Source organism: Anser brachyrhynchus, assembly GCF_964034855.1.
Source record: "Anser brachyrhynchus genome assembly, chromosome: 10".
In the NCBI taxonomy this organism is placed as follows: domain Eukaryota; kingdom Metazoa; phylum Chordata; class Aves; order Anseriformes; family Anatidae; genus Anser; species Anser brachyrhynchus.
Genome location: NC_137705.1, coordinates 18,562,637 through 18,590,515, shown reverse-complemented (window position 1 = coordinate 18,590,515; position 27,879 = coordinate 18,562,637). Strand labels below are relative to the sequence as shown.

Below are 27,879 nucleotides of genomic sequence, written 5' to 3'. Positions count from 1 at the left end.
GCCAAAGTGAAGAAATATTTCTTTACCTAGACTGGAAATTTCAAAATAGTAAGTCACTTTAAAAAAAAGGGAAATTACTCTTTGAGAAAGGTGTGATTATTCCCCAGAGCTCAGTGAAATATCATTGTTTATCCTGCTTTCAAACAGCACTTCAGGCTTGTCAGATGAGGAGACAGGGATGATTTATTATGACAGTTTAAGACAGTTTGCTACAAGAGACAGCTGTGTACTTGGGAAAGTAATGATCTAACCTAGATGTCTGAAAATGAATTTGGATCCTAAAACACTGAAACACAAGCCAAGCCTCTAGTTCTGCAAAGCCTACTCCTTAGCCTGGTTTATTCCCTTACTACTACAGCTCTGAAGAAAGTTTTCATGCAAGCTATCTATGAGAAGAAATGACCCTGAAAAATCTAACAGGTTCTGAATCCATGTCTTAAATAATGATTCTCATCTTTCTCATAGAGTTGTAGTGACTTCTTGAGAATCAAAGACATAATTCATATTTTTCAAGTCCTGTCGTATACTCTGGCCAAACCTATTTGGCAATCTTTCTGCATTATTGCTTGTTTAGTTTGGTATTTTTATACTGTAACTTTATCTCATCTGTTCCCTTAGTCAGAAGTGGGGCAACCAGTTCCAGCATCTCATTCCTTCACTAATGGCCCCAGATTGCCTCCCACATCTGTTCAAAGCTCCTCCTTTACTGACTTGGACTCACCTCAGCATCAGGCACATACACTCTAAATGGCAGGAAGCAGGTATACATTTCAGTACTGCAAAGTGAGTGCTGAACTAGGGCTCTTGGGCCGTGGGAGGCTTTGGCTCTCTCTCTCTTCACACCTTACCTACAATTAATTTTGATGATTATTGAAAGAATGTTTTTATGCTTTCGTACCCATTTCATAGAAAACCTTTTCTATATGGCATATCATCTACTAATTGCCCAAACTGGTACAGAAATGAGAAAGAGTTTGTAGATTAAGATGTGGATGCAGAGAAGTCCAGTGATCTTCACACTCCTTTCATGCATGGGCCCTCTCCCTCACTGTTTGGTTATTAACAGAGTTAAACAGGTCTTTTAAAATACCTTCCTAAAATTCAGAAAACAGTCAGAGTTCTAACTTTTTAAAGTTGTTTTTCATATGAAATTTGTTCCTGTAGTTGTGGACAGCCAGGCTAGTCATACATTTTAAATGTTTTAAAGCAAAACAACAATCTAAAAGAAAAAATGGGGAGCACTGTGTCCTTTGCACTTTGCAGAGAAATAAAACAAGGAAAAGACACCTTCCTAACCATTCTTCCCCGTGTATTTCAGCACTGAATAAATAAACCTAGAGAGATTATCACCCCAATCTATCTCACCTAAGAAATCGGTCAGTTCAATGCTGAGAAATTAAGACTAAATGTAATGAAATGTTCTTGATAAAAGACATCAAAAAGATATGTTCTTTTCATCCATTAAAAAAAAAAAAAGATACTATTTTAATGGGATGGATCTAGCTGCTCAGCATTTGTGTGATGCTTTTATTTGGAACAGCCAGTTTTCTCCAAATAACATTTTAGATAACTCCCAGGCTTTAAATGCAGTCCAACCACCACAATATTTTTCTGGTGAGTGGTGCGGTACAGGATATCTGAGAGCTGCTGGTTCCTGCCTATGAGAAAAAAGGCTGAGTTGGAGACATGTTGCTCCCTGTACATCTTTAGAGCACCTAGTGGCTGCTGCTGCTTCCTCGTGGGGGAAGCAAGGCCCAGGTGGTTTAAGCTGGACAATCCTGGGTAACTAGATCATTTCTCAGAGTAACAAGAGGACCACAGCCATTTCTGCACTCACAGGGAAGGCACATGACCCACAGTGCCACGACGTTGGTTTGGAACAAAATAGTTACAGGTAGGCACACGTTTCTCAAGGGAAATGGGCAAAAGTGAACCTTATGGGATTTTTATCATCTCCAGTTAGTGAGGTATCTATTAACAAAACACAGCCACAGCTCCACCATTTTGTTCCCCAGCTGGACAGTCACAGACCAAATACTTTGTTCTCTGGGAATGTAATAGTGTTTCCCATCCTAATAAAAATATAGCCTCCTAATAAAAATATAGCCTTGAATTTCCATCCCAATATGGGCTATCTTCGCAGGAACCAGACTATCCCCTCCCTTCCTTCCTGCTTCTTCCTCAAATAGAATGAAGTGCGTGCAGTAACCTGCAGTTCAGTCTTTTTTCAGTCTTGTTTCTTTTTTTTTTTTCTTCTTTTTTTTTTCCCCCCTGCTATGGGAAGGAAAACAGAGAGAGTTTGGATTCATTGATTGAGAGACCAATGAATTTTTGAAAGCAAGTGCTCAGGAAACACTGGAAGGAAAACATGAAGTATATCTGCTTTTCCATCAATTTTTTATAAGTATCCTTGGTAGGAAGACATCAGAGCCTGACTGAAGCCCAAGTGCATTTCAAATGAAGGGAAATCTTCAAATTTTTATGAAAACTTCACATTCTTCCAAATGAATGTCTTGACAATCACCTGAATAATTCAAGGCATAATTCAATTTATCCTCTCCCTGCCTGACAGCCTGGATAATGCTGGAAATTCATTCTGCCTTCCTTAAGGAACTTCTCTGAAAGAGCGACCCTACAGAGCCCTTTGCATCCTTCCAGTCACTTCCTTGCCTTTATAGATTCCCTGACGGCCAATTCCCATTCCTCTTTTCTTCTTAGACTGGAAGCTTGATCAAGGCCATATATATATATAATTTTTTTTCCAAATTTTGTCCATTTGTTGACAGCATGTGAAATTATTCATTTGTCTTCTGCAACGCAGCAGAAGCGAGGCAGATGCCCCCTGACTTGTACAAGAGCTCATATGTAAAAACTGTCTTCCTGAGGTGCAAGGAGTGGTGCTGTGAAATCAGTGTTTCCCCTGATGGGGAACTGACCACTGTCCAGCAGGGAGCTGGATTAGTTCTGCAAATACAGAGAACATGAAGCAGGAACAAGAATATTTTCCTCTTCTGTCTACTGAGGGAGTTGGAAGTTACAGAATTCTTCCCTTAAGGTCTAAATGGATTAAGATTTCTTAGTTTGCTAAAAATTAGAGGAAACGTAAGTACACCTCTTTTTATTTATATATGGAAAACATTGCCAGTGGACTTTACTGACTGTTTTCGTCTTTTCATAAAAGAGGCACTGTTGATATAAACTGTTGTAAATCCAGGGCGGATTTGACCTCATGTAATTTTCTCACTGTCTTAAAGCATTACAAAGAAAGATTAGTAGAAACAATATAACTTAATTTCCTATTTAAAGATGTTCAGTGACTTGTTTGCAATTAACTTATAATATTAGTGACCTAGATCAAGTTGCTAATGAGAACCCCCCCCCCCCCTTTTCCCACTAAAATACATCACGTCATTATTTTCTTCTAAAACTTACCCTTAGGAAAAAAAAAAAATCTCATAGAGTGCAAAAAGAGTGGAAGCGCATGTTACAACCAGACAATTCCTTTTTTCTTTTTCTTTTTTTTTTTTTAAGTGGTAGTTAGAATGTAAGTTTAATTCCACTTTCCACTGTAGAGAAAAGGCTGCATAGCTGTTTTGTACGTCTTGCTCTGTTAACACCCCTGTTTAACTCAGCTGCTTTCTGCAGTTAGCTTCTGTCCCACTTGTTTCCTCAGTTTTATGAAGAATCTTACTTTGTGACACCATAAAATCTGTTCTATCCAGGAATTTTTGTGAAAACACTTTGTTAAAGGAACTGTGAAGCCTGGATTCAGAAAAAAAATATTTGGTTGCAGCATCTTGTTCAGGAGCTTTAAAAGTGAGCTGCTGATCCATTTTACAGAGATGCCAAGCTATACTGTCAGGGTCAGAGGAAAAGAAGAAAAATTGTCTAAGTTCTCCCCGGTCACACATCAAAACTCCTGCATTTTGTAATAAGTTACAAAACCATTGCAAAAAGACTACTGCAGTCCTTGAGGAAGCAACAGAGTAGTTTTTTAGACAAGATGCAACTGGAGAGAAATAAAAATAAAATTAAATAACAAAGAAAAGGAGTAGCCTTAAGTAGATCAGCATCGCTTACACTAATTAGGGAAAACTCTCATTGCCCACTGTTCCGCAGGGGCGTTCACTACCCTCTGTTGGAGCTTTATCATTATTCTGAAAATAATGTCAATCAATATTGTTGGAATACTGTATGGGATTTCCACTACTTAATGCAGCAAGACATTTGGAATTTTGGCACTCATAGCCATGTAAAAGAATAACTTGTGCTGCTGCTGAGTTACTTTGCGTGATTAGATAGCAGAGTACCCTTAATTGCTCCTGGATAGTTTTGCAGACATTCAGCTGGTCGATACATTTGTGCCTGTGGTTTCCAGTCTCCCAGCTCCCTCTTTCTCTGCAGGATTCTACTGTTTGGTGTTTCTCTGGCAGAAGAGCTAATTGTTGCTAAGATAATGAGATAGTGAAGACATTTTCTAAAACTGGCTCCTAAACTCTCCAGGTAAAATTATAACTAGAATTTAAATCCCTGCACTTGTTGCCCTAACTCCCCCCCCCCCCCCCCATTTATTTATTTTGCTTTGGCTTTTGGGCTAAATTACTATTTCCTTTATAGAAAAATGAAAATTTAGTTCTCTGTCTATCATAATGGAGTCAGTACATTCAAACTATCATGTACTGTCTTGTATTAGAGGCTGTTAACAGTAAGAAAGCTAATTAAATAACTACAAATGCCAGAAGAAAAAAGTAGTGTTCATTTTCCTGCCCGTGCCAGTAAAATCGAATGGAGACTTTGTGTGAGAGTCATATCTTTTTGACTGATTCAGAAAAGATTAAAACCTGCTGAAGTCATTAGCAATTTCCTTACTGATTTCTATAAAGACTAGAAAAGACATGCTATCATTTTCTACTGTGCCCTAGCTAGGAGCCAGTAAACTATGGAAAAAGTGACATTCAAAACACAGTCCAAACTCAGGTGAGTTTTGATAACGATTTTTCATAGGACTTTTTTTTTTTTTTTAAAGCCGATATACATTATACAATCAAATACAGCATACATACAACGTATGGAATTCAATATATTATACATGCTATTGTCTATGTGTGTGTACTGAGTGACTTATGGCTGCACAAGGGTCAGATGTGATCAAAGGGGTAAAACCACCATAATTTAGAAAAGAGTTCTTCTGAAAAAAATATAAAGAAAGCATTACAGGTCTCTGTTCTATGAAAACATGTGCCTGTGCTTATGATTCCTCATGCAAGTGGCTGAAAGAAAAGGGAAATACTTCAGAGTGAAGCTATGTGGACATCTCCATCACTGAAACTAAGCGTAAAAGTAATGTGTAGAAGATATTACCTGTAGCAGTTGTTATTATAGTTGTTGTAACTTCCCAGAGCTGTCAAGCACCCCAAGCAGATTGCATAAGAGAAAAATATCTGTGTACCAGCATCAACCCACACCTGAGGAAAAGAAATGGAGTGGTTAAAAGAGCTCAATAAGGAATCATAGTTACTTGTATAATGACCACAAATTTGCAGAGGCCACTATACAGGGCAATAGCACCTTGCAACCCTTTTGTAAGTCACAACCTGAAAAACAATATATGCTGTGAGTTAAATTCCCCTCTCCTTCCTAAAGGTATAAACAAGAAACATCTCAGATTGTCTTTACGTAGTCAAACTAACCTAAGGCAGAAAGAGACAGACTTTCTAGAGAAGAACCTCACCAAGTAAAAACCTCCAATGGTTCTGTTAACACTATAAGGTGTTAGTAATTGCCAGCTAAATAGAGTCAGCTGCATTTATCTCATTCTCACTCGATCATTTTTTATTCAGATATAAAAATTTACCATGAAAGAACACTTTAAAGAGAAAATATGCCATTTATAGATAATATACAAATTAAGATGAGCTGGGGAAAGAGAAGACAACTTATCCAGGGAAAGGTGCTTTTTTTGTTGTTTGTTTGGGTGTTGGTTTTTTTTCGATAATTAATGGCCACAGTTAAGCAGCAAGACATCGTTCTTCCAGTCATTGTACAGTTAAAGCATAAAAGTTCTGTAGAGCTCATCAAGTAAATAAATTTATAATTATCAGTGTGGCAACATTTATATCCCAAACTGATAAAAATACTAAATCGTAAATCAGAAAAAGAGAAGGAAAAAAAGCACAAACTGATACAGTACAATTATTATCCTCACAACAACTGCAAAAAATTAATATAACGTAACTTTTTTAGTTTCAAAAACAACCCAGTGAAACAGTTTATTTCATCAAGCGTTCCACTAAAATCTGGGTGTGTTACTACTGGAGGTGAATATCTTTTAACTCTTGATTTCATCATGAGAGTGATGTGAAGAAGCCACATCTACACAGCCGCGCTATTTCCAATCCAATAAATTCCACCTCCTGGTTTCCTGGGATAATTGAGCTCTGTAAGTTGTTTTTTAAAGAAGAGCAACCAAAGTGCTTTTCAGAGAAGTAACAAAACATTGGCTGGCTGATAACCAGATACATAGAAATATATATAATATATTATATAATATATATATAATATTAGATAATATAGTATATAATAATATATGATATATAATATAATAAAATATAATAATATATATATATAATAGAAATATACAGAAAATAGCTACAGAATAGCCAATTGCTACTTTGAGTCTGAGACAGCAAGAAAATAAAATTCCACTCAGGTAATGATTTCATGACTGTACTAATAGTAATGCAATACTCATAAACGTATGAAGGGGATGTGTTTGTTTTACGTGTGATCAAGTGAGTCCTTGGTTTCTGGAGCGATTGAGGGTGTTTCCGTTTAGGAATAACATTTACGTCAGATTTGATTTGCATCAGTGGCTTAAATGGTTTCATTGCTGTCATACTGAATAAGATACAGCTGATTACATCTCAAAGTTTCACCACTTGGTAAGGGAAAAACTGCACAGAGAAAGCCTTTTGACAGACAGGCTTTTTAACAAGATTGGAAGCTCCCAAAAAGCTGTAAGTAGCATAGGTCAACTGAAAATGCACGGTCTTCTTAAGCACAAACAAAAGCTAGGAAACTGGATCAGCAGACGTAGAATCTGCTGTTTCCTTCCGTTTCAGTTTTTACACACCGTATTGTTGTAGTGCACTGTATGGCACTTAGATGAGCATTAGCCTTTCCTGTTGGCACAGGCCAGCTCCACAAAGTCTTATTATTCCTGGGACAGTAAGTACTAGTGGAAATGGGGGCAAAGAGGAATTGTATTCTGAAGTGAGAAACTCCAGAGCTGCTTGAGAAGAGGAGCAGAGAGCACATCCTTCTGGAGGTCCTGCACACCTAGTTAGAAAAAAAGATGAAAATCTGGCCTTAAGTGGTATCATTTCCTTCAAAGAAAACAATCTCCACTAAGGACAATGACATCTGACTGAGAATCAACATAAAAACAGCAGCAAATACTTTAAACAAAAACATATTCTGTAAGCAAGGGTTCAGATATTTATCAAAGTTGAATCAGATTGGAAAGCCCTTTGGTTTTGTTGCACTGTATGACAACAACCTAGAAATTTCACCAGAACTTATGGCTAATGCTTAAAATGCAAGGAGGAAGCAATTTTATTTACTGTATGGAACAATAGAATTAGTGTAGCTTTGTTTGGCTTATAGTCTTAGAGTACCAGTGACACTATTTGTGATGACCATTAATATTTCAATTTTGGGTTTCTGAAATGGCAAAAATATCTACAATTGATCAAAGAGGAAGCAAATCAGGAAATTAATTTAGAAATCACAGGTAGGTTTTTGACAGTTAGAAAAGTATGAGATGGACCAACTCTTCTATTTTGTCACAAGCCTGAACATGTCAAAGTTTGAAAGGCAAGCAGCTGATATTACAGATCACTTCTTTACTTTTTTGCCCCAACAGCTCATGACCATTTAACAAATTTTGCGTTAGACTTCATCTCTCATTAGGAGTTGAAGATTTTGTTGACATACACAAATTGTTTGTTAGTAGTCTTAGTCACACCCAGTCTTAGTCATTCTTAAACTGTTCCTTGGGGAAATTTATTCTCATGAAAACTTTTACTGGGTAGAGATGGCCCCTTGTAGATACAGCTCACAAATCCAGTCAACATCCATCTGGCTTATGGCAACAAAAGCATTATAAAATATTTCTGAGAGTGGCCAATCGTACTGCATTAGCTGGGTAATTTTGCAATATCTGGCTTAGACTAAAAGTTGCAACATTTTCCAAGTACATGGAATGAATGGAGCAGGATTCTGCAGAACAATGAAATTCTGAAGGACAGAGACAAAGAAAACACTGCCAGTAAACTGCAAAGCAAGGATTCTGGAGCCAGCAGCTGGTGAAAGGCTGGGACAAAAGGAGTATGTTTTTTCTGAAATGTGACTGGGCTTGATGTGTTTCTGGCATGAGTAAATTCCAGAGGAAAGAACCTGTACCAGGGAACATCCTGTTCATGCTTTATAAACTCTGTATCTTGAAAATCCTTTGGTTAGTGGTATTTAAGTCAATTCAATACTATGCATTCATAAATTTGGGGGCTGAAAACGTTTTATAGTCTTCCACTACCTCCTACTTTAAAGATGGATTTTTTTTCTTTACTTTCCTTTACCTCATATTTTAAAAATTTCCATTCCAAAACAAGATTAAAATTAAAGCACAAAACCTTCGTTTATTATAACAATATTAAAAAAAAAAATCTAAACGTCAAAGGGCAGAACCTTTATACCTGCTGTGCTCACAGTCTGCCTCCATGTTACAGCCGATCCCCGAACATGCTAAGCCCAGCACCGCTTTAACATTAGTATGGGCAAACCAGAAGAACACAAACACCAGTTCAGAATACAGCAGCACAGCTATTGCTCTGACTCCTGTGCAGAAATAATTCTCGCTGCCTGCTGGTTGGGAAGAAGAGGCTGTCCAATGAGCCCATGTGATGAAGCTTTTATCCCAAAGGGAGAAGGTGACATAAAGAAGCCTCAACTCTATGGCACTACCTGCTTTCCCTAGGCATGATGGTGAGAAGAGGCAAGTCTCTTTCCGTTTTCTAACCAGGAAGGGGAACAGCAGAGCTGTCTGTGCCCTGTTCCCCATTTTGAGGCTTTATCAGACTTTATACCGCAGCTTTCCTGATTCACAGCACAAGCAGTGGTCTCAGCTGTGTCCTGCTGATTACTAACTTACACAGGGACAAACACAATTCCACTAAACAGAATAAATTTTTTAAACTAAAAATGGAAAATGCTATTTTGCAAAGTCCAGCTCTCAAAAGCCAGCAATACCCAGAAATTAATATGCCTATGTAACCTTAATTTGGCCTTCTTGTGTGTAGGTCTAGGACTCAATCTTCACATACACGACTGCAATACTATATATTCTGCCCAAGAAGATGAATCAAGCTAGTCAAATAGAGGATCCTTTTGTCTAGACAATCCCTTGCCTCTTTTATTGTCATAATCGTAGCATATGTAATGAATGAAGAAGGATAAAGAAGGAAAAGGACGTGCTGTGGTGAAGACAACAGAATACTGCTCTGGAGAATTAGATTCTTGTGTTGCTGCTATAAAGTTTCCAGGTGATACTATATCCATAAATCACTTAAATAAATCCTTTCACAAATGTTCTGACATGTTGCCTATGCTGGGAAAGGGAAACTTCAGAGATCGGAATTCATGGGGATTCCTTCAGCAGCCACAAGCCTGCTCTCAGGAGGCTTCCAGGATAAACTGACTTTAGCTAGCACTTCCACAGTGTCGTGACAAACAGCTGAATGTAACTGAAATGGTGGAAAATTGTTTCACATCTGGGGAATACAGAAAAATCAAGTAATTATTTTCAGTCTGGTCCTCCTAAAAGATAGCCAGTTTAAAAAAAAAAAAAAAAAAAAAGCATGTGTTCACCTGAAAAGCTTCATTTTACACCTCAGCTAGGTAGATACCCATGAAATTTCACTATTCTGTCTTGTTGTGCGTGGCTCTTAATTTGCATATTAGTCTACAGCAAAAATGTAAGACACCTAAAAGACATGCTGAGGATATTTTGAGAAGTGGGAGGGGTTTGTTAAAAATGTGATACTTGGAAATCATGTTCAGGGCAGGTTAAGCACACAAATCCACAGCCCAGCATCTCACCCCTCAGTGCCTGTGTCCTGGAGGAAGGCAGGACCCGGTCAGCCTCGTCTCTGTTTGCCTCTGTCTGCAGGCTGGGCTGACAAGCTCTTGGGATAAACACTAATTTATGGTTTAATTTTTCATTCTGTGGCTCAAATAATAGTAAAAATGGGAAAAGCAACCAAAAGAATACGATTGTTTAGAAACGTCCCAGCACAGCATTACATCACCTGAAACATTCCCATTCTTATTCCCTGTTCAGATGTATGTTTCTCTGCTCAGTCCATTGTAGTCGGTTGTATATGTCTGTACACACAAGCACCCTGTATATGGTAACAGCAGCCTTTTAGTTGTTTATTCTCATACCTGCTGTGATTTTTTTCTCTACTTCTTTAAGTTAGCTGATAAGAATAGCCATTGTGTAACGCTAGTGCTATTGTCAGTGTGACATTAAGTATGAAAGACCCTACATGGTCTTAAAGATATGATGAAATTCACACCCACACAAAACCAGAGAAGCTCAAAAGATCAGGCAGTATCTGGATGATGTAGTATACAATTACTCACAAAGCACTGCAGCAGGAATGAATGAAGCCATTAGACCATAAGGCTCCCAGCTATGTATCAAACAGGAAAATATTACCAATGTCATTACAAGTGGCTCTGACTGAAGAGCTGCATCTGTCCTGCCACAGGAGAGGATGTCACGATGATTTCCTCCCGGCGTTACTATTCTGCACGCACAGGATCAACAAAGATACTCAGGGAGTAGCTATGGGTTCTTGGTACTACTCTGGGCTTATACGTAGGCTTTAGGTGCCTGTGTATTACAGTTTCAGAGATTTGTACCTAAGGAAAGACGCATGCTTCCTCTTTTTGCAACATTTTAAGCTAAGTTTCACAGATGTCCTAATGGTACCATATCACCACGATACTTCCAGTTTCAGAAGACAGCTTGGATAGATTTAAAAGTAATGGGGGGTCTAAAAGAACTGCAACATCTATGTGATCTATTTCTCCATACATAAAAGGAACAATGACCAAGCATTATAAGGATCCTTACATTAAGCAAAATGTGTACATTGTTTATCTGTCTTTCCATGATCTTTCCCGTAGTCGACAGTTAACAGCTCTGATAGAAATTGTAAACATGTAAGGGCTGCTATTATTTGTCCACACACTTCATTTGCTTCCTTATTTCTATCAAAATCAAGGGAATTAATTTCACATTGGAATTTGAGTACTGGTTGAAACACGTATCCCAGTAGTGTAGTTTCATAAACATGTATTTAAAAAAAATAATAAAAAATTCTTATCAGTGAGATTGATTACTCACTTCAGCTGCAAAACTCAAAGAATGCTTAGCTGCATTCTTTGAGTTACTTTGGTTACTGACGATTCCATAAGCAAGCACTCCATCTGAGAATACGGAAGATCCTACAGGCCAGTTAAATGCTGCACTCACTCTCTTAAAACATGATGTTCCAAATGTTGATAGTCATTTATTTCCCATTTTGTTATCAGAGAATGAGCAATCACTTCATAGTTCTCTTTAAATTTCAATTATTCATCACTTTTGATGAATCTCAGCAGTATTTGTATTTTAAAGAGCTTTGGTTTCAAATAAGGATTTTACAAAAAAAGAAAAAAAAAGCCTATACTGTCAGGATATAATAAATAAAAGTTTAAGGTAAAAGCATCAAACAGCCGTAGATTTTTGTAACAGTGAGAATGCCTGAATAAAACAACTTGTTGCAATGCAAACTGAAAAAGAAGCATTGCCGGAGTTTATGTCCCACACACCTTGAAAGGTTTAATGTTCATATGTCAGTGTCTCACACAATGTGTGGAGAGTATGTGGAAAATGTCAAAAATAACATCACCTACAGAACATCTCTACCCGTACCAAACCTCAAGGCTTAGCATCTTCAGGTTGGCTTTTACTGCATGTGTTCCATGAGCCTGAGGTGAGTGGTTTACATCTGAACAGCCCAAGAGTCAGTGAAGCCAGCGTGGTGTTTGGTGTGCTATAGATGTAGAGATGACAGGCCTTAATCTCGAAGTAGCACCTACATTTAAAGAGTACATCTCTCAGAGCTGAAGGCATTAACTACATGTCTAACACAAAAACATTTACAAGACTAATTTTTCTAGACTTGTATCCCATGTCCCTTAAAAATTGACACTACTATCACTTAGGTGGATTTTTAAGACACGAGGAATCTAACAAGTATGCTACTACACCAGTGTGCCTGCTCAGTGTATGCTAGCGTGCAACTATAAGAATCATTCCCAGAGTGTTTCCAAAACAACTATTTATTACATTCCTCTGCTATATGCTACACTTATATATATATATATTTATATATATATATATCTTCTCAGAAAAATGATAAAAAAGGCAGTAGTGGAGGACTGAGCATTTCACCTTTGATCTGATTCCAATCAAAGCAATTTTTTACGTCTTTCTCATTAGGAAGAACATTTAACTATATCATAAATTGTTATGCTGGGCATGGTGTAGCATAGTTGGCGATAGCAGCAGACAGCACCAGGATGATAAGCAGACTGCTCTATGAAGACTGGATATGTATACACTGGAAGGAAAGTAACAGGTATATGGGTGGTTTTTCTTTTTTATTTTTTTCTTCTTTTTTTTTTTTTTTCCAAAGACAATTCCTATGTTCCTCGTATGCTAACCAATATGAAGAATGTCATACATTCACGACACCTCACAAAAAATAAGGCCGATCCATTTTGCATGTTTTCAGTTTCAATGCAGAACACTTTGTCAAATGGATGGAGAATAAATGAGGCCAAAGCACCTGTATCTGCCCTGATGGCCAGACTGAGCAAGAACATACAGTGGGCTTAAAATTCCCTTGCAGAGTGCAAATAATTTCATTGCCATCAGCTGAAATCTCTGTTTAAAGGCATAAAAAAGAATTTACCAATTTGCATTTATTCTCCAAGTCACTCTTTCATAATCAGCTGAGATTTTTTTATTCAATAGCAGCTAACACACAAAAATCATTTGAAAGTCTGTGCCATGCAAATGTGCAAAATGAATACATATTTCGGTTCAAAGTACTGTTCTACTCGAAAAAACAACCCAAACACTTAAGAGACATTCAAAGTGAATAAATTCATTCTTTGTATGTATTCTGCTCTTTCCTCACTAGCAGTATGCTGATAATGTACCTTATTCCTGTGAAGCCTACAGAGAAAATCAAAGAACAAACTTTATCATTTTTACTTTACTGCAAAATCAACACAGTTAATTGTAACTGCATAATTTCTCCTGCCTGAATATAAAATCGCAAAAAAGGCTAATTTTCTGATCTTACTCTGATCTTAGTATGTGCTTAGTTAAAAAAAAAAAGTGTTTTTTTTTTTTCCCAACAGAGTTAATTAAAAAAGACACACTCAAATAGAAATTAAGCAAAAAGCTATTTCATAAAATTAAACTTATTAAACCCAAGGGTCACAAAGTAAAGTAAAAAACCTGCGGGATCCAAGCATGTTGGCACCAGCTATTATCCAAGTAAGTTAGCTCTTTAGCCCCTGCCCCCTATCCCCAAATGCCTTCTTGAGGGAGAAAAAAAAAAGAAAAAGGAAAAAAAAAATTATCCTGTTACTCTTTCAACTAAATGGGAAATGTCATTAAATGGGAAACTAAACCAAAACAAAATATGAACAATGTATTGTGGAGAAGCAGGAAAAAAATGTTGAGTTTTGGATACTGGACTTAGTTTGTTTCTGAAGTTTACTACCCAGAGTTTTTTAAACAAGGCAGTTTCTGAAAGCACTGCCTTCATTAGTGCAGGAAAACACAACTTAAACGGCCAGGCAGAAAATGGCTGAATTAAGCTCTTTTTTCCTTCTCTTTAATGGTAGTGATTCTCAAAAGATTAAAAGTAGGTTAGGCGAATAATAAAACAGCTATGTTTCTAGTGTCTACCTGACAACAGCTTTTGTAGAAGTGAATAATTACATGAAAATCACTTCCTTTCTACCTCTTTTTGGGATTTCTGTGGGTTGCTAGGCAGTCTCTCTCCTACCTTCTGCTAATGTTACTTACAGAGGGGATGAATACAGCATATTCATTATGAGAATGGTGAGCTGAGGGGGAGAAGGACCTAAATACTTGAAGTTTTGTTTATTCACTGCTGTCTTTGGAGACCAACACTATAGCTCAGATTACTTTACACATTTAAATGCTAATTTACCCAGGCATGACTTAGCCAAGTACCACCCTGATAAAATGGAACAGGACCTTCCTCAGTACAGGAGCCACACTAGTAGTATGTTTCTGTGTTGCCAGCCGATGTTGAAAGTCAGGTGCTGGATGGAGCAAGGCACAGTGAGGCTCCTTCTGAGACTTGCAGGAAGAACACTTCCACTCTCTGACTGCTTTTGCTGACTGAAAAAATGTTTGTTATGAGACTGGTTTACTTTCCTGAACTCCTTAACCCCAAATTTAGGAGATATCTTAACTGTTCTGGCACGATTCCAAAACTAGCAACCACCTGTACTGTTGTACTTCCCTGCTTCTATAATCATGAGTGCACTGTTATAGATTAGGGTGCATGTCCCTTAAAAAAGAAATTAACATTAGCCCAAATCCTTCTTCTCTGCGAAGTGCTACCTGAGGTAATGAGGGGCTTGATGCTCCTTTGAGATAGCAGCTGTGTGCGCCTGGTTTTGGAAAGGCAGCGAACCAAGTCCAGATGCTGGCATCAGATGCAGGCTTTGTGGGTTTTTAAAAAGTGTCTGATTTCCAAACTCTGATTTCAGTCTTCTAAGCCTGCAATTCACTCTGATTATGGACTTTCTTTTGACATCCTCACAATTACCTTGTGCACCACGATGCAACAAGAGATGAGGAAGAGGACAGAGGCTTTGTATTCTCTTCCCAGACTCAACACATTCTGAGGGTTAGATTCAAATACACAAACCAGCATCTCAGTTAAGAGAAATCCCAACCTGGAAAGAACTGAACTGCTAAGAAGACTGCAAATGTTTTATATCATTTTGTTACTTGTTTCTTACCAAATGTCTCCTTAATTTGGTTAATCAGAGAGAACCATTAGCTGCACACCCCATGTGCCCCAAGCGTCCACGCAACTTTGCTCCCAAATTTAACATCATTACAGAAACACCACAAAGTAACAAGATCCAGCTGCAAATCTCTTATTTCTTTCAATTGCAGTTGAGTGTACTGATTTCTTAAGAGCATTCTTCTCCTGCTCCTTCACTTTTTTTCTTTTAAATAAACACAAGAAATGCTGATAACATCTTTAAAATGAGGGTGCTGATTAGCGTTCCTCTTTACTGACTGCAACACCATCACCAAATGATCTCAGAATGAAGTATTTGACTGTTGCCACATACAATCCAGTGCCTATGGACAGTCTGAAGTATTTCAATATATTTATACTCAATTGAATTGAGTGATTGATGGCAGAGATCATCCTAATCTCTGGAGTATGAATTCAGTATCTGAATTCCAACCAAAATATTTTGAAGGCCTTTTTTCTTTAAATATTCAATTTTCATAACTTTTGCCAGAAAGCAGAGTTCTGGAGTTTGTTTATTATTTAGGTTGTGGGGGGAGAATGAAGCAGAGGAGTTAGCAAATGTAGTAGGATTGCCTATTTTTAGCAAATTGATTGTTGCAAGATACCTAATTTCTATTAGAGAGTTGCTTGACTGTAATATCACAAAGCAGACCACTTCTCTGATAGTATTTTTTGGCTTATTCCTGATACTCTCTTAAGATTGTTATCCAGCATCCTTGAAGCTGGAGGAACACTGGAAATATTAAAAACAGTATTCAACACTGATTGCAAATTCTTTTATTTGTAAGTTTTATTTATTTTAACAGTAAATATACTGTTCATGAATCATTATTCAAATAATTAATCTAACTCGGAAAATTAGAGAAAACTATTTTAAACGGTTACTTAACCTAGCCTTTATAAAAAAGATAATTCCTAAGATTTTTTAAAGCAGTTCTCTTAAGAATACTTACTTTAGAAACTGCACTTTTAACACTGTAAAGAGCAGAGTTTGAATCAAAAGTAAATACATTATAGAAATATAAGGATGATTTAAATTCTTCCTCTTATTGAAAAACAGTCTAAACCTCATACTAAACTAAGTATTCCACAAAGAAATTACATTCATTTTTTCAATATAGACACTGTCCATTGTCCAATGATGGTACATAATGGTCTGAAGTAAAATCTGACCAGGGAGAAAAATGTTTTATATTGTATAGGTGATAGTACTTAAATGATTATTGCAGTTCAGTGCTGAGCCAAAGATTTCAGATTTATTAATCAATTAATACCATGTATTATTCATGCCCTGTACCAACTAGAACACACATGAAATATAACTAAAAATATTTGAAATAATCACATTTAATTGCATAGGAACTATTCTTAAAATAGAGGATAAATATCTTGAAAAAAGCATTTTCTTACCTTTAAATACCACAATAACTGACAAAAAGACCTTTTGCTTTTTGTAGACCTGCAACTCAAAGACAGACTGTAAAATTGCACCTTAAAGATTATTTTCAAATAAAAATCTTTTTATTTAGACAGAAGTGGAACTCTCATGGTATGAGAACAAGGCTGTAGCACGCTTGGGACCTATTCTGTTTTCAGTACTTACACACTAGACTGTTCCACAACAAGATTATGCAACATGGCTGCATAATACAGTGAAGTGTGTAAGCGTGTGTTAGTTTGTTAAGCAGCCTCAAAATACAGTAAAATTTTTAAATTGGTATTGTCATATGCAGGCTACAACTGTTCTGTCCACCCAAGGGGGATGCTGTACTACAATGTAGAATCCAGCTGTGTTGTGGAGGCTGTGCAGGCATACCTGAATCGGAGCAAAAACCAAATGCTGCCATTAGGAGTAAGTAAAAAGCTGTCTAATATGATGCCAGAAAAATAACTGCCAGAGTGCACTCAGTTTACTTCAGAAAAAAGAGAGCTCCTGCCTGCAGACAAACTATTTGCACCATCAACGAGAAATTGTCACATCAAAAGCACAGTTTTTGCAGGAGAGCTATCGCCTTATTGGAAGCTTTTGTACGATTCTTGTGTCATTTGAGTCCTGCTCTTTCCAAATGGCGACTATAATAAAGCCATGATGCCAAAGTCTGTATGCCACCTAGGTTAGACACTATGAGGGTGGTTTAAACTAAGAATGAACCCACCTGAGCTTTCCTATAGCCAATGGAGAGACTGGATCCTCCCCAAACGTTATGCATCCCTTAAGTGGGTAGCATACAGCACCCTCTAGAGGAACACGCTTCCCTCTGCTGTTTACACAGAGTTGGAAGCACTTCATTAATGTTCATCAGTAGGATACCTAACATCAAAGAGCATGAACTCCGCTTTTCAGCAGTCTCTGGTGATTTTCAGTGGGACCTGTGGGAACTGAAGATGCCTAGCCACCTGAAGTCTTGGATGTTCTTACTCTAGTTGCATATTTCACTTCTACCATCTTTTAATGTCTGTAAAGTGATCTTTTCTATGGCTTTGGGTTTTATTCATACAATCTCTTTTTTTTTTTTCCAGTGACTGCAGTCAGCAAGTAATTGTAAGAAAATGGTCCAGCTCTGCTGATTTTTCATGGAAAGCAGAGCGCAGCAGTCATAAGAGCATAGCTTTCTAAACCACAGCATTGCCTTTCTCCAGCCACTGCCAAAAACAAAAACCCAAAGGCAAATTAAGCAAAAAATCTGTGGTATTGACTTGCCCAGAGGTAAAGAACATATTTCCCCTTCTCAACTACACTGGCATAGTGCCATAGATGGGCACTTCACCATTGGATTCTGGCCCAGCTGCTGGAATTGTGCCACTGGCAGCTGCATTTCAGAAATTAAGAAACTAATCAAGTTTCTATAGCATTACCAATGCAAAATTCATCTGTCTCTATTTCCACAGCCTGTTCTTTCTATTCCCTATGTTCCTTCTATATTTGGTGCTGGAAACATCAGAAGTTGCTAGTAAATCTTAGAAACTAAAAATAAAAAAATAATAATAAAAAAAATGAACCCCAATCCAGAGAGGTTATTGCTCCAATTTTTTTTTTTTATTTTTTTTTGGAGGTGGTCGGCAACCATATGAACTAAGGTGTTGTAAGCCTATTTTGATTTTCAAAAGGATTTTGGAAAAGTCTGTCACCAAAAGCTGTTTAGAAAACTCAGCATCTTTGGTTTAAGAAAGGAAAAAAAATAACAATAACTGATGGTAAAGACAGGAAACACCTGGTAAAGTAGTTTGTTGGGTTTTTTTCTTCAGTAAAAGGAGGCTACCAGTGGAATACTACAATGACCTGTGCCTGTGATGATCAATTTCTTCACAACTGTGATATTAGGTTAGTCAGATCAGGTTGGCAAAGATGGTAGTTAAGAAAAGATGTGACACTAAGTTACCCTGACTAACAAGAATGATAGCTAATTGCAACGATGTATTTTATGAAAATTAAATGATGGACAACATTTAATTACATTCAAAGTAATATACATGAGAAAAAGCAATTCTGTTTTGACATACGAGCTCTTAACTGATAATTTTGATTTGGAAGCAATATGTTAAGAGTGTAATAATAATAAAAAATAATAAAAGAGTTATGTTAGACAGTTCCAACGTAGCAGTGGTCAATAAAGCAAATTAAGTGATGGGCACTATTAAGGAAGTAATACAAGGAACACTAAGGTCAAGAATAGAATTATACGACTGAATAAATCCATCATTTGCCAACCTCTTGAATACTCCATCCAGTTCTCACTATAGTCTATTCACAAAGTTCCAAAATAATTGGAAAGGGTAAAGAAGAAGATGAAACACACAATGAAAAATAGCTTTTTTTTGTGGTATGTATAACCCACACATTCAGACAGGCTAGTTGACAACAGTCTGGAAGGTCACAGGGCACAAGTTCACCACAATTCAGCTATGTGACCTTAAGTCCAACAGTACCTTGGGAAGAGCCTTACCAACAGATGAAGGGAGATGGGTGATCCTTTCTTTCTGCCAAGTACCGTTGGGACATACAGATTGCTGTGTCCAGTGCTGGACTCCCAGTACAGAGACACACAGACTTACTGAGTGAGTCCAGTGAAGGGCCACAAAGATGGTTAAGGGTCTATGGCATAAAACACATAAGGAGAGGCCAAGACAGCTGGGACTGTACAGCCTGGAGATGAGAAGACCTGGGTGATTGTATCAATGTGTATAAACACCTGATGGGGAGGAAGTAAAGAAGAGGAAACCAGGCTCTTCACAGTGGTGCCCAAGAAAAGGTCAAAGAGGCACTGAACAAAAACTGAAACACAGGGCATTCCTTAAAAAAAAAAAACATTTTACTGCAAGGGTGGTCAAACACTGTAAGAAGTCAGCCTGAGAGACTGTGGACTCTCCATCCTTGGAGATGTTCAAAACCCAACCGGACATGGCTCTGAACAAGCTGTTGAAGCTGCTTTGGGCAGGGAAGCTGGACAAGAAGATCTCTTTTAGTACCTTCCAGCCTCAACTATTCTGAGATTCCAGCTGAGTTGGGTAAGACATTTTCTGGAACAGAAGTGACCGAGCTGGGATGTCAGAGCAGTTTAACAAGTCATGAATGACGAGGAAAGAATAAGTAGGGATCTTATGTTCACTGTTGCTATCAATGCAAGAAATTTTGGATCATCAGAGGAAATCTGTAGGAATAGGAAGGATGGAAGGAAGAAGGAGAGGAGGTAGCTCTTACTGATAGAGTGAGCAGACCTGTGGAACTGGTTGCCAAGAGAGGCTGTGAATGCTAAGTTTTCATGGGCTGTAGGGACGATCAGAAAACTACATGGAAGGGAAATCCATTGAGAATTTCTGAGCATAAAAAGCCACATGGAGCTCAGAAAATCACCTGAGTTGATAATACTTGCATGTCCAAAGAATTCAAGGGACAAATATTGTGTATTCCACTTGGAATCTTCTTATGTCTACTGCTAGGGACTGCATACTGGGCTACAGGTTCTTTGCATATTATCTTATATACTTTCAAGTAAATAATATATTGCCCTTCTTCCCTGCTGTCCAGCAGGTTTAGAAGAAGCTTTCATTAGAGATCTGCAAAGCTGCTTTGTATGCTTCCTTAAACACCCCCTGTACTGCAGAAGAAATTATCTGCTCTCCATTTTACTGACTAACATTATCTAGTCGTTTCCTCACATGAAGAGAACCTTTCTCTGGTTCTCTTCATCTCTCACCTGATATTGCAGGTACCCAAACAAGGACTGTTATGTTTCTATATCTGCACAACATCCGGCACAATTTCTCCCACCAATCCATGACAGGGATTGTGAAAATTATGAACAATTACTATGAAAGTATTAAAGATACAAATTAATCACAAATCTGTAGCAGTCAGCCACTGATGTGTGATTTTCTGTTCACATAAACATGTTCTGACTAGCTGGCATAAACTTCCTGCATAGGGGCACAGGAAAGTGCACCTGCAGGATGGACACCCCAGCACGGAGAACTTGCCAACATTGCTGGACAGAAATTATCCAGCAGAAACATGCTCAAACTGCAGGTTATATGTGGGCTCTTGTGTTCAGCAGTTCACAATTGACCTACCCATAATGAATTGAATGAATTTATAATTTTGGCCTAAACATCCTCTGGTAGTGAGTTCCACCACTTAATTATCCATTCTGTGTTTTTCTAAACCCACTGCAACTCCATTTTGACAGCCTTTCACCAAGTCCAAGGCAGGGTTCCAGCAGTATGACCTCCTGAGTTACTGGCTGACTGCCCCACAAAACAGGGAACGGTGCCTTGGCTGCAGAACTAGGAAGGCTATACTCTAATTTCAGGCCTAATAATGTGTAAAGCTTCCCCCTGCCCAAAAAGAAAAAAAAAAGGGGCGGGGGGGCTGGGGCAGGGAAGACTGTTTCCTGTATACTGCCCTGTAGAGTTACCACTGCTGTTTAATGAGCAGACCAGTGTTCTAAGGAGCATCATGAATGAGATAATTATCTGAAAAGCCACTGTAACTATTTAATTGTCTACAATACCCACCAAAACTGCAGTCCAGCTTGCACCTAATATCTGAATACCTCTACTATAGTCAATTTGTTTGGAAAACTATTTATTGACTAAAGACCAAATGGAAAGGTGAATGGAAATGCTTTTAAAAAACTGAAAACAAACAGGAATGTCTCTAGAATGTCAACTAAAAAACGTATTTAATAAACCAATTAAAGTTGCCAATAAAGATATTTGCCAAGTGACAAATATCGTTACACAAAAAATGCTTAACTGGAAACAGCATTGATTTCACACTGCCCACATAATAATCTAAACATTGCCCTTCACTAGCATAATAAAATCTGAATGTTGAGGCAGAAAAAATAAGAAAGAAACAATTCAAAATTAATTACCTTTTTAAAATAGCATAATTTTTTAGAGTTTCTCAAAACACTGAGAACTGAAATCTTGTGCAACACACTCCTTAAATATTGGCACTGATAATATAGGTCAACAACTCAAAATAAAGTGTATAATTCTATTACAACTTAATCATGTTTTAGTCACTCAGCCTTCAACAAAGCTACAGATGTGGAAAATCTCATTCTAGCTTGATAAAAATTGCCCCTGAAAACTAAGAAAAGCCATACAGTTAATCTGAAACATTTTAAATCCTGTTTTCATTTGAGAACTGTCATTTTCTGTTTAATACGACTTAAGACAATAAAACGCAAAGGATTCAAATGACTATCAAGACAGCCCAACAAAAATATTCTTCGCCTCACTTCAGCTATTTATGTACTTATTATAAATATGGACATAAATACACGTTTGGATACAAATATGTAAAAAATATATTCAATCAGTGCAAGCGTAGCCCAGTGTCCTCTTCTAATTACTGCCAAACCCAGATACTCAGGGAAGGATACAGCAAACATATACCAATCTTAGTCCAGCTCATTAAGCTGTATCAAAAAGTTTTATAACTTTGTGTGTGGAAATGACTTGAGTATAACACCATGGAAATGCTCTCCTAAGGTGACTTTCTTTTTCCAGGGTCAGTGCAGGAAGCCCGGGAGTCCTACCACCTCTCTCACCCCTGCCACGTACCTTCTGGCCAGTGCTGCTGCCAGTGCTTGCTCAGCCTTTTGGCTGCACGTCACCAGTAACCCACAGGCTTTAAACCACATTGCTCCGATGTTTGGTGCCCTGTTTTCTGTCATTTGTACAATCACATTCAAACAATTGGATAAAAATATTTGTAATGTAAGTGCAGAAGACAAGTAACAGGAGCCAGCCAAGAATCCACAGAACTGTTTGCATGACAGCCCAACAAAGCACATAGAAACGAAAAGCCAATAAATGTCTTCAAGCAACAATTAAGGTTAAATGGATTCATGACCACTGTCTACAGGAAACTGAGTTAAAACAAAAGGCTACATATTACTCATCTCTCTCAGTCAAAATAGAAAAGCTATTCTAGGAAGCAAGAGTAAGAATCCAAAGTTACTTCACAGCTAAACCTTCAGAATATCAACTCTGTAGAAGCACTGCCCAGCTTTAAATGGCTTCAGATTTACTCAGTTACTTCCTCAGTGAGTGTATGCACCCAAAACCACATATACTTATTCACCGAGGTCTTGAAGAGTCCATATTCATAGAAACGTTTTTCGCCCTTAGCCTCTTGAATTGATGACAAAATTATGATGAACATATGAACTTATGAACAATAGTTTTGATCAATACTGAGCAAGCAATGGTCATTAACTCCGTCATTTTATAGAACGATAGAATAACTAATTAAGGCTTTAAATTCATCCCTCCCCATACTCTTAACTTGCACACACATCGTAAGTCTCCAATACTAAATGTAATGGCCAGCTGAAGATGGGAAGTCACGTATTGTCTGCAATAGACATCAAGCACTGCTATCAAGGGTGTATGATCACGACTCCCAGGAAGGAGTTTGGTCTGGTGCAGAGGGGTAGGTAGATGAGCCACTGACTTGTTCTGTGGACTGGGACAAATCTGAGTCTGTGGATGAAGAGTAGGGCCATAGCTCTGCAGCTGGCAGGGGACCACTGCAATGATGAAAACATGATAATTTGGTATGTACCATCTCAGAGTCTCAGAGTTTATTACTGATAAATGATAAGTGGAATCTGCTTGGAACTGGACAAGAAATCCTGGCATCCACCCATGGTTATGTGCCAAGTATCTCTGAGACTCCTCTAGAAAGCTTAGAGGAACAACATAGCCAACCAATCTCAGATCTCAATAATTTATTTATTTATTTTAAAAAGGCCATTTTGGGTTTTCTGGAATTATTCTGCATTACAGGAAGTCACTGAGAGACTCCACCTGACAGTCTGACAGTTTGAAGAGTCTCAGATCACTAGAAGCTATAAATCCTACTCATAACACTGAGCTATGTAAGGGGCTCAACAGTTTTAAAAATCAGTTCCCTAGATAATTTTCGTAAATAAATGTAAGAGGGGAGGAAGAAAATAAAGTAATAGATCACATTAGTTTTAGACCTTCAGGCAGACACTTGTTATCACTTCCCTGTGACAGAGTTGCCCTGGAGAAGTTAATTTGGAAAACAAACATTGTACTGCTGATATCCGAGGGTTACTTTAAATGCTTTTCTGAAATGCTCAAAGAACTGTTCTGTTATTTTGCCTCATATCCAGCCAGGAGCATGGAGTGATGCATAAGTCATTCCAAACCAAAAACATCTTCGATGTTGTGCTTGTCCCTCAGAATCACCTGTATGTTTCTCTTCCTTCTGAAGGGTAACTTGCTCCTGTTTGATACCTCCAGTCTACAGTGCTCAATACATTATGATGGAAAGAAGACAAAAAGGACCGTGTTTTTGTTTATTTCTTCCTCTTTCCCACTTGTTGCTAGTCTTTTTTTCTCTGACCCTATATTTTGGCAATCCACACCACTTCTGCTTGCACCCGTATGACTCTGAAGCTAAAGCCAAAATCTAAGATACTTTATATAATAATAAATAAATAAAAAATAAAGAAAATCCCTCAGACTAAAATAGAGAAATATTAATATTTTACTATTTGGAGTTGTGCTTGGCAGAGTCATTTCTTTAACAAGTTACTTATTTAGTGACTATGCCTTTTGCCTTAATCTTTTTGTGACAAAAACTACTGAAAATCTGCCATGGAGTTATATAAGCACAAAAGTACAGGTATTAGTGACATACCAGTACTGAAAATCATTGCCTAGTCAGGATGAAAACACCAAGGAGAGTAGATTAGTCCCTATATTATTTCATCTCTGCCTCATTCACTCAAGCTGAGACACCTGTCTCTGGACTGGACACAAGACCGTGGTCATTTGAAGATCACTACAGAAACAGCACAAAAAGGAACCTTCTCATAAGCAGGAGAAGGAAAAGTCTGATTCAGGCAGTTGGTGACTGAGTTACGTTTCCAAGACACCTTCCTCTCTCCACCGAGGCAACCATTTGCAAAGCAGGAACCTTACACATCAGTTTTATACCTGCAGTTAAATATGGTGTCTCTGGACCACCTTAACTAGTTTGTTGTGGCTGCCATGATACAGAACAAATCATTTTAGTTTGCAATCCCTAATCATGCTTCACATTTCTCGCATTCCTCGATAGGACAGTAACTCACTGTAGGCTAGTGTCCCAGCTATACCTTTTTCAGGCAAAGACAGTGAGTTAACTGCTGCAATTGTTTACCTCCGATGTTCTGCTCACCTTCACGGAAGGATAAACAACTGCATCTAGACCTCCAGGCTGGGAAAGTGCCTACTCTCACTACACCTTTTCATGAACATCCCTCAGAGTCACCATGTTGTTTTATTATTTTACACAGAGGGATTTAGAGTATTTTAAAAGCATGAGTTCTGTTTAGAGTGACAGGAACTGTATACCCAAGTGCAATATTTTAGTAAACAAGCCACTCAACATTCACCAAAATTTTGTTATGAGCCTAGTCTTTTTTTCTTTTCTTTTTTTTTTTTTTTTTTGAGAGAGAACTGGGCAATGAAAAACCTTTCATTTACAACACAGAATTGGCAGAAATTTTTAGTAAAACAAAGTTCAATTAAAAAACAAAAAACAAAGCACTAGAATAAAAAAAATGCAGTTGAGGATTTGTATTCAGGATCCACACTTCTTAAAGCTCACATTCGGGGAGCTACTGAAGGGAGGGAGAAGGGAGCTACTTGTCTTTGTTTGATCAAATATTAAATTCTGCAGAAGAATGAAGATTTAATTTGTATTATTTGTAAATTATGTCAAATATTAAAAGAATCTGGTCAAAGTATGAAGTTTATTTTGAGAATTCAAATATTATTTCCCTATTTTAAATAAAGCAGATGATTTTTAATTCCTAAACAAGACTTCATTTCAAAATGTAATGACAGCAAAAAGACTTAATGAAAATACTTCATTAAAATAAAAGCTGTTCTTAAAGTTCTGGTCTGTGTGAAATATTTTGTGATTTACTCTGCCAAGTTACCAATATGTGAACACAGACTGAAGTGCAAAATCACCAGGAACCAGATTCTGCCTCCAATTCCAGATAAATTCAGCTGTGCTTTCTTGATTCAAATGTTCTCTGAAAGGTTCATATGGGTTGAAAATAAACAAACGAAAGATCGGTGAACTTTTATCCCAAACTGCATCAACATCTGATGATTTCCTGCCAAGTTTGTAACAAATTTACGCAATGCATTTATTGCCTCTGTGATAAGCAAATTCTTTCTTTCCTGTCCTTATTTACAGTCCTAAACTGTAGTAATAGCGTTTGGTTGGCACTCGAGTAATAAAACACATCATTGCCTCTGTTCTTCTGAAGGAATACAATATATTTGCAGCCAGCATTTTGGTGCAAATGGCCACAGAATTCACAGTTTATCTGAGCCTCCGTGTTTAAAGTAGATGTCTACAAACACCCATATGGGAAAATATGGTAACATACGGCAATCTACAGACACAGTTAACAAAGATCTGTTTAAAAATATTAGTGAGCTTTGCAGGACTTCCTATATTACAAAATGTTCTGTCATTTAACACAGGAATAAATGCATGTCTTAAGAGACTTACTTCATAGAAAAGAATTTGAACAGTGTTGCCAAGTTATGAAATGCGTCGCAACAGTCTGAAGTCAAGAAGACATGCTGACCATCCCATCCTGTCATTTACCTTCACGGGAAATTTAGATGTCATATTTTATTTTATATTTTATTATAAAAAATACAGCATTTTATTTATATACGTATATAAACACTTTAAAATGCATAGGGAAGAAGCAATTATGCAATACTAAGTAAAGTAGCTGACAACCAAAGCTGCTTCAATGGCCTACATGAAAACAATACTAATAAAAAGAGGAATTGCTTTATCTGTAAGGAAAGAATAATCAGAAATTTTGCATAGATATTTGGAGTAGAGAGCATCAGAAAGCCACAGCTGCAAACATACACGTCTCCTCATTTTTCCAATTTGCTCTCCTGGATCTGGACCCTTGCTGTGAGCTGCCTGGCAGCTGGTGACGATCACAATGGGAGAGGCAGCTCATTTTCCCACATACATTCAGGCAACATGCCAGCAGCTGGCATCAGCTGTCTCCCACCTTCCCTCTCCTTGCCTGTTCTCTGCCACTTCTTTTCATCTTTCCTGCACTGCCCTTGCAAATAAACCACACATGTACGCACAAGTGTCATACAAAATACATGCTCATGGAAAAGCATGGTAGGAAGAGGGAAGAGCAGCAGCAAAGCACATCTAGTTGTAGGATGCACATGTAGCCATGGCCATGCAGAGCCCCACGGCTCAGTGTGGTCCCCAACCATCTTATGTACTGACCTGGGGAAAGGTATCTTTTCTGTTCCTTCCTTTCTGCCTTCCGTCTCACTTTGTATTTCTATTAATTCAGAGAATACCTGCAGAGGTAAACCGCAGTACCAATCTCAGCTAGGACACTGCTGAGGAAAAATGCATGTGAAACCCAGCTCCTTGTAGTGTAAAATCCTAAGTTACAGAGCTTTCCAGGCTCACGGTCAACCCCTAGAGCGTGGTGCCTCTACAATGACAGTTAGCGGGTGTGCGCAATACATGGTAGCCATTACCATTTCTCAGGTCTGCAGGACCTTGCCCAGCCTTCCCTTTGTTGGATTGTTCTGAGAATTCAACTTTTTTTCCTGTTCTAGTATGCAGATAAAAAGAATCTCAGAAATGTATAGGGGGTGAGAAAGTACACATTGTACTGCTCTTGAAAGAATAATGTTTAAGGGCGCCTTTTTTTTTTTTAAATCAGTAAATGACATTTTTTCTGCAAGCTGAAAGTCATTCCACTGGTATAGTGGTCTCTCTCTTTTTCCTCTCATTCTTCTGGAATGTCTTCAAGGATTAACCAAAAATCCTGTTACAATTTTTTGAATAGTTAAATATTTCTAGTGCCTCTCTTTATATGGCATCATATACCCACTGGTAGCTGTCCCAGAGATGGTGCAAAAATCTTTATTTGCTTCCCTTACTGATTATCTTCACCGTGCACAAGGTCCATTTTTACAATTCCCTTATTACCATCCATACCTTATTCCATATTTTTGTACCAATTTTTAATTTCTCCTGTAACAAATTAAATTTTATCAACAGCTTTTCTCTTGCTGGGGGACTTGAATTCCAGTGCAGCTGACAGGCTGCACT

The 27,879-nt window shown here is 37.8% G+C and overlaps 1 protein-coding gene across 8 annotated transcripts in view; it reads right to left on the bottom strand.

Moving 5' to 3' along the window:
- Positions 1–27,879, bottom strand: part of SLC6A11 (solute carrier family 6 member 11) — a 156,204-nt gene that overhangs the window by 76,493 nt on the left and 51,832 nt on the right. For all 8 annotated transcript variants that reach the window (XM_080606744.1, XM_080606747.1, XM_080606741.1 and 5 more), the window contains one exon: positions 5,362–5,465. In XM_080606744.1, coding sequence (XP_080462870.1) covers positions 5,362–5,465 — 104 coding nt within the window. The remainder of the gene's footprint in view (positions 1–5,361; positions 5,466–27,879) is intronic.